The 7,755-nt window shown below is 37.0% G+C and overlaps 1 protein-coding gene across 2 annotated transcripts; it reads right to left on the bottom strand.

Annotated features, from left to right (window-relative positions):
* Nucleotides 1-540: 540 nt before the first annotated feature.
* elgi (E3 ubiquitin-protein ligase NRDP1 elgi) lies at nucleotides 541-7,464 on the bottom strand. Of its 2 annotated transcripts, none has more exons than XM_028304126.1 (7): nucleotides 7,227-7,464; nucleotides 7,010-7,152; nucleotides 6,395-6,477; nucleotides 5,806-6,011; nucleotides 4,393-4,551; nucleotides 2,112-2,242; nucleotides 541-1,674 (listed from the first exon to the last, which is right to left on the bottom strand). In XM_028304126.1, exons 1-7 carry the CDS (start codon nucleotides 7,314-7,316, stop codon nucleotides 1,536-1,538), a joined length of 951 nt encoding a protein of 316 aa, XP_028159927.1. In that variant the 5' UTR covers nucleotides 7,317-7,464; the 3' UTR covers nucleotides 541-1,535. The 2 variants fall into 2 exon arrangements, with proteins under 2 accessions (XP_028159927.1, XP_028159928.1); XM_028304127.1 differs by having other exon boundaries at nucleotides 4,396-4,551; nucleotides 7,227-7,450.
* Between the last annotated feature and the right edge of the window lie 291 nt (nucleotides 7,465-7,755).

Consider the following 7,755-nt stretch of genomic DNA (forward strand, 5'->3'; position numbering starts at 1 on the left):
CGATCGCCGCCACGCCACTTATACTGGTGCCCAACACCGGTCATGGCCCCGAACCAGGCGGATATGCACCAATGTCATCACGAGATTTTAACTCTTTCCCTCCTCTTCTCAATCGTACGCAACTTCTTTGCATATTGGTATCCACTGAAGGAAGCTAGTATTCAATCACTCTAAAGCGATATACAATCTGCCATCTGCTCTCTAAAACTATGGGTGCAAAATAAAAATCTTATTTACTCAGGGTTGCTTAATAAGTACACAAAAAAAAGACACATTAATGTATAAACTGATTCTTACTAATTTCTTTATTTTGAGATTGAGCTAAAATATATTAAATTTTGCCAATACAGAAACAACAAAAAACATCCAACAATAAAGAAATATCAAACGAAATTGGGATCAAAACTATTATCCATGTAGGTATAAAAAATACACACTATTAATGTAACACAGCACTCAATCACGGATGTATAATTACATGAAAAAGTCATTACTGGCATTTAGAACTAGCTACTAACGATATAATTTTACGTTTTTAGGAATGTTTCAAACCAATTTCTTAATTAAAACTAATAATACAATATTACACCTTAAAATACTCCAACACTCGGATCAAACAGTAATTGTAAATTGTACAATATCATTGGTCTAACTTTCAGAAGTTATTATAATATTAGCCACATTTTATTAGCTTCTAGTTCACACACCACAAAAAATATTGAGTAACTTACAAAAATATTGATGAGTGTTTGGCAAATTAAGACCACAAAGTTCATTATTATGGAAAATTATATGGAATAGGTGTTTTCTAGGAAAAAAAATCTAGCCATCATAATCGCAATTAGTTTGGTACGCCAACGCATCACGTGACACGTGACGTATAGATGACCATTTCCGTATTATCAAATACATTATTATCTATCTCTGTCGCTCTTCTAGTCTCACATTTTGGATATTTACTTATCAAACAGGCCGGATAAAGCGCATCTAGGATTTAGAGAGCTAAAATATCTAAATTTTATCTAATACAATGAATATTTTACATTTTACCACTATCAGTTTACTGTCAATTTTAAGATGACAGTAAAAATACCACTATTACTAGTGTAGGGACACACACTGAAGCCAAAATTTCCGAAACACTACCTTAGACACTTGATTTGTAATCCGAAATGTTTTGGACGTAGCACTATTGACTTTTTGTCCACTTTTGAAACTTCAACTGTCCTTGACACTTGTTCAGTCCAAAATTTGTCACACTTGCTCTTAAAAGGAAACTATACCGCCAATTTATTTTGCCAGAGGCACCACATTATAAATACTGAACCACAGATCAGTATTTTGTAAAGTAAAAAAACACACTGTACAAGTTTTGGTGTAATTGTGTTTCAACTACATTTCGTAATCTGTGCTTAGAACTCAAATGAAGTGGCACGATCTAAAATTGGCGCTTTGTAAGACTCCTTTTTCCTGGATTTTCCGTGTCAACGTTTTTAAATTTCTTCGGAACATTGAATGTCCGTTATCTCCATGTGCTATTCAATCCCGTGTGCGAATATCATCACAAGGCCAGGCTCAACCATCATGTGATCGTCGACATGTGTGTTGTCGCACTGAAGGACCAAAACTGCTTGCTTACCGGGAACTCTTTTGCACACATATTTCTCGTACAGTCTGAAAAATATATTTTTTATAAATGGAGTAAAGTTTACAGATATAATAGATACAAAACTTCCGATAGATACGAAATTACATTCTAGAGTTTGAGATGCAACTTTTAGCGCAAAAAAATTAATAATTACATTCTAATTAACCTTGAACCTGTCAATCTAATTATCAGACTTAATTACGAACTATAATAGTTATAGTAATTGAAGAATCGACATAATGTCACAAGCAATAATGATGTCACTATCAACGTAACTTGTAAATAAAATGTATTATCAAATGAACAACTGACCTTTGTATATCTATTTATTTAGTTGCAAAACTGTATTTATTACAAAATATAATGCTATATTTTACCTTGATTTATCTTAAAACACCCATAAAATATGTTAATCAACTTCCCTGTCCAATAAATAGACTATTGAAAATAAAATAAAAAATACCTTCTGTTATTTTGTCTGGTCTCGAGCGAGGACAGTCCAGGAGGCCACCGTCTCTCGTGGCAGTTTTCCATCAGGTCGTCGATGATGTGCGGTGGGCAGCCCGACTCCGATAAACTTCGCTTGATCATCATCTGAAAATACCAAATAAAGTAGTAAGTATTTCAATAACTAGTTTTAAATAGCTAGCCATTGCTCACCATAGGCCTCCCTCATCGTGCTACGCTGCCCTGGTAAGTGGTACTCGAGAATAGTGATGGTCAACTCGAGTAAGTAACTCGAGTTAACTCGAGTTGGGCGTAACTCGAACCCACTCGAGTTGAACTCTCTCTGACTCGAGTTCGTATCGTAAACCGAATGGAACCGACATGGACCGAAGATTGCCGATCATTTGAGTGATGGACTATGTTCATTTGAAGTTAACTTTAAACTGCCGGTTATTGTTGTAGATTTTCGTGTTTTATGTTCTGTTTTTGAAAAATGACAAGTGATAATAAATATAAATATTTTTAAAAATTAAAATTCAAGCCAAAAATCCATGAATAAATTATTATATTTCAAACAATAATCTTTCTTACTTTAGTTAGTATGATTCTCCCAATACATTATAAATGATATTTTGTAAAAATAAGTAAAAAACTCACTTGTCCATCCAGTTAATTCGAGTTACGTAACTCGAGTTCAACCCGAGTTACGTGGATTTTAACTCGGGTTAAATCGAGTTTTGTTTTTCCCGAGTTGGCCCATCACTACTCGAGAACCTTGCTGCCCCATTGGCTGTCAGTTCTGCGCACTATGTGCCCTACCCATTGCCACTTCACTGCCCGCGCCTTAGCTTTTTTTTGTCACAGATGAACTTTCTCGAGCGCGTCCCTGTTTCAAAAACCGGGATAAACACTATCCTATGTCCTTCTTGGGACTCAAACTATCTCTATACCAAATTTCATAAAATCGGTTCAGTTGTTTATGCGTGAAAGCGTAACAGACAGACAAGACAGTTACATACTTTCGCATTTATATTTAGCAGGGAATGTAATTGGATTCGTATTGGAGTATCGGCAATCTATCAATGAAACAGATAAGTATATGTAACTTTAACTAAATACATTTCCTCAAATATCAATAAATATAGTTGGTGAAATTCCGGAATACTCGGAAACATGGAGGATGTTTCCGAGTATTCCGGAATTTCACCGACTATATTTATTGATGATGATCATGTAACGCGAATCAAAAATTATCCTTCCTACTAATATTATAAATTTGAAAATTCCTGGATGGATGGGTGTTATAAACTTGACAGAATTAATGTTTATTTACTCATAAGAATACGTAACATTATACACTATAATTTATAACGAAATTGATTTAGTTAGCCAAATGAGTCGGTATTTCTGTGACATTCAGAAACTAGTATAATTTAAAATCTTAATTATACGTCATTAATGATGAAATAATGCAACGCAAATAAAAAATAAATTATCTCTAATAAATTGATAAGTCAATTTGCCACCTGGCGTTGCAATCATGTCGCCCCAGGTGACAATATGCGCGCCAGCGAAAGCGATTCGTTTAGAGTTCATGAGCACTGCGTCGTCCAGCGAAATGATTTTAACGCATTGAGTGCCACTCGAGCGGTGCGATATCAGCTGTCACCATCGCTACTGAAAACAATCTGCGCTGCGCTCCGGTGTCTCGCTGTCATCGCAATGTAGCATCCCTCCCGTCCCAAATTCGTCTCCCTATCAAATGTCGTTTCAACAGACCGTTTGACATGTCCAGTTGCACCGCTCCGTTATCGCAGCGCCAACGCAACGCACTGTCAACGCGCGCGTGGCATCTCTGTTAGGGCCATATAGGTAATATACCTTCAGAATAGAGCAACAACCACGAGCTGTCAAACGAAACCGATTTTAGATGACACTAGATAGTTTGTGTGTAAGTGTCAGGATTATTTCACTGTTTTGTACAGTAAATCAATTACTGAACCAGTCACCACATTTCTGAAGCACTATTTCTCTTAAACATTCACGATTTCACTTACGTAAAATAGAAAATATCTCAGTGCCTTCGAACTGTCAAATAGTTGCCGTTTGACGTGACGGCAACGGCATCACGCATCTCTATTTATCGCACAGTGTTGCTGCTAGTGACATCTCGCTTGCTCAGTTCTTTGTTGCTCTATTCCGCTAAGTATATGAACTTTATGGTTAGGGCTGATTGCAAATACATGCAGAAGGATAATATACCACCTGTACCCAGATACACACGGAAAGCTATCTACCACCTGTAGGACGTCATCGGGTGTTGAGATCATGCCGCCCCAGCGGGTGACGCGCGCGCGTGCTAACGAGCCGGCCCAGCGTACCACTTCTTCGCGCTCCATTTGCTCCGCCAACGCTCGCATGGTGGGATTTGACACGCGCATTGCTCGCATGAACTCCTGCGAAAGGAATGTTAAACAATGACTAAAGCCTGGTCCGTGAGCACGTAGAATTTTGTCCAATGACCCCAAGCTACCCATCCTTATCGCTCGCGTGTAATTATATTCCTGACGCGACTGTGCGACGGGCGCCCGCAGGGAGTGTGTGAGCGCGACAGCAACATAATTACGCGCGAGCGATAAGGATGGGTAGCTTGGGGTCATTGGACAAAATTCTACGTGCTCACGGACCAGGCTTTAGTAGACCTAGGATTCGAGCCGCGCTAAGGGCGCTTTGAATTTCACACTAACTATTGGTAATAATTGTCAATTTTATTGCGACGCAGTTGTCATACAATTTACTGTGTGCGGTCTTGCAAACGCACGGCAAGCGCGCGGCAAACGTCCGGCACAAAACGTCTAAATTAAAAGCGCCCTAAACAGTTATCGCGTCATTTTTTATCGATTTTTACCATAAATTTCACGTCACACGTCTAAAATCATCGACATGAAATATGACTATGATCCGAAAATAACAATCGACGGCGAAAAATCTATGTTGTAAAGATCTTTCCTTAACATAAAACCTGAGCCACATAGCCTTTTAACTATTTATATGTAGTTAATAGTTTGTAATTAATAAGTATCATGTCCCAATATCTCTTGTGCTAAAGGCAAAAAGTTTTTTAAATGTTTTTTCATTCATTTGTATTGGAGACTAGATATTTGTATCTCAAAATCAATCTATGAAGAAAAATTCCTAAGACGAAGTAGTTAGGTCACGCACCGCAGATCGGAACTCATAAAATTGGTAGTTAAATTATGCTTGTTATTAGTTAGATAATATGAAAACGTTAGAAATCCTAAACATTCCTTATGTGGTACATTATTTCCTTGAAATGTTTTTGTTGTTGCACAATGATATGCACAAATGATTAGCATCACCAGGAAACAATTGAAGTTAATGGTTACTCCATCAAATTGACTGTCCTTATGTAAATAACAATAATTGTATTAGTTTTTGGTCATTTAAACACATTCATATCAATTAAGAGGTGAACCACCAAGAAAGTACTTTTTGTTGACAGAATCATGCAAGATTTCCTTATAAAAATATTCCATAAAAATAAGTGTTAGTGAATAGTTAGTGAGAATAATTATTATTAGATAGGATTATCCTCCGAGTAGTTCATTTCCTTGATATTTTATCAAAACTGGGCATAGCATCAAGTTCGAAATTTTCTAATAACGTAACATGGTATCCCAACAACTAACCTTGAGCAGAGCCAACTCGCGCTTATGTTCATTGATGATCAGCCTCTGCTCGGCCAGTTCTTGCTGGTAGTCCGTCAACTTGCCCTGCTGCGTGGCGATGAGCGCGCGTAACTCTCTCACACAGTTGTGGTTCTCCAGCTCGTCTTTAGGTATCACCAGGCCGCAGCCCGCTTCGCACGGCATCGGCCTCTTGGGGTTGTGTTCGCCTGCGTATAATCACACTGGTCATGCATGCGTACCAAATTAATCTAAACTTTATTTAAAAAAGATTTTGTACGTTAAATTAAAAAAAAGGGCATGGTCTTATTGGAAAAATGGAAATGGATACAAATTTTTGTTATGTATTGTATATGTATGTTTGCTTGTGACACAAAAACTGAACCAGTTTAAATTCATGCCAACGCTAGGCACTTGTGCAAACAAGTCCAAGTTAGAACTAGTCTCGTAATGATTCACAAAAAATGGCAATGAATCAATCTTTATTTCATTAATAAGTTTGTGAGAACAAATTTTTAAATGGTTTTTTTTTTTCAAACAGTATGTTAATTGGTATTAAGAAGAAAAGAGTTCATGAAAGAACCATACATACATTCCACTAAATGAGATGGTAGCGAATCCAGCTTCAATATAACATTGCAGCCGTGAGGAGCATTATCACAACTAGTGCACAATCTGAAAACAAAACACAATTAATATGCACGATGGCAATTTAGGTGTCTGATGTAATGTCTGAGGGCAGCGGGTTGCTCAAAACTAGCTTATTGCACAAGTCAAAAAAATAAGACTGGAATTTTACCAACTAGAATCCAGTGGGATTGGATTACATGAACTGTATTAATATTTGAACAATTAAGTCACAAAAAAATTGCTGAAAATTTATTACAGAATAAACTTCAATATCAAAGTTCCTAACTTCCATTCAGTGCATCAATGTGGCTTTTTTGTACATGGTGATGTTTATAAATATAGAATGATTAAAGTTTTGAAATCATAATAGGTCTGTGTTATCATTTCTCATTGTTTACAAAAAACTTGAGTTCATTAACTTACCTATTCAATGTCAAGCATTGGCACATCATTAAAGCTGCATGAATATTTATTATTATGTAAGAAATGATACAATTCCGTCTGTTTGACCTACTAATGCAAGACTGCATATTAATAAGCAATAACTATAGGCAGTGTTGGAGGTTATGAAATATACCTGGAGAGCAGGTTGCGGAGGATTCTTGGAACTGGCCGAAGCTGACTCGCCGTCACGGCCTGCCGGTCTACAGGGCAAGTGGGCTGGCGACTTATCCACTCGGTTATACAGGCACGACAGAACGCATGCTCACAAGCAGGCGCCTGTGCAAACAACAAAAGTTACAGCTATAATCATAACACTTCACAAACTCGTAAAGAATAATAAAATAACAAACCTGTAAAGGATCCTCGAGTACCCCTGAACAAATAGGGCAAATAAGTTCTTCGTCAACGTCACCTTGAAACCTTTTAATCTCAAAGCCCATGGTTAATCTTCGATAAACGAAATCATAGATACCGAAGCCAAACGTTTCGGAAGCAGATTTGATGAAAATTTCTAGGGTAGCCCCACAATACAAGAAAAACAAGAAATAAAAATGAGAACAATCGCAAACTTGATTTGCTCAGTGTTGCCAGTAGGGTCTAGTCAGAAATTACCAGAAATATAAAAAAATGTAACCTTTTTGAATAAAAAGTAACCTTCATACGGGGGGGGGGGGGGCGGAGCGATGATTGGGTAAGGTTGTTCATGGATGGAAAATTAATACAATTGATCATCTAAATNACAATTGATCATCTAAATTCGAAAAGTGACCAGTCGTATAAAAACATTTCATGGATTTGCGTTTTATTATTATCGAAAAACATTCGCTAAAACTCATTTTTTTTTAACAAATAATAAATCAAATTCAAGTTTCAATGCAC

The sequence above is a fragment of the Ostrinia furnacalis genome, unplaced genomic scaffold (assembly GCF_004193835.3).
Source record: "Ostrinia furnacalis isolate ACB-3 unplaced genomic scaffold, ASM419383v2 OfSCF1381, whole genome shotgun sequence".
Classification (NCBI taxonomy): Eukaryota; Metazoa; Arthropoda; class Insecta; order Lepidoptera; family Crambidae; genus Ostrinia; species Ostrinia furnacalis.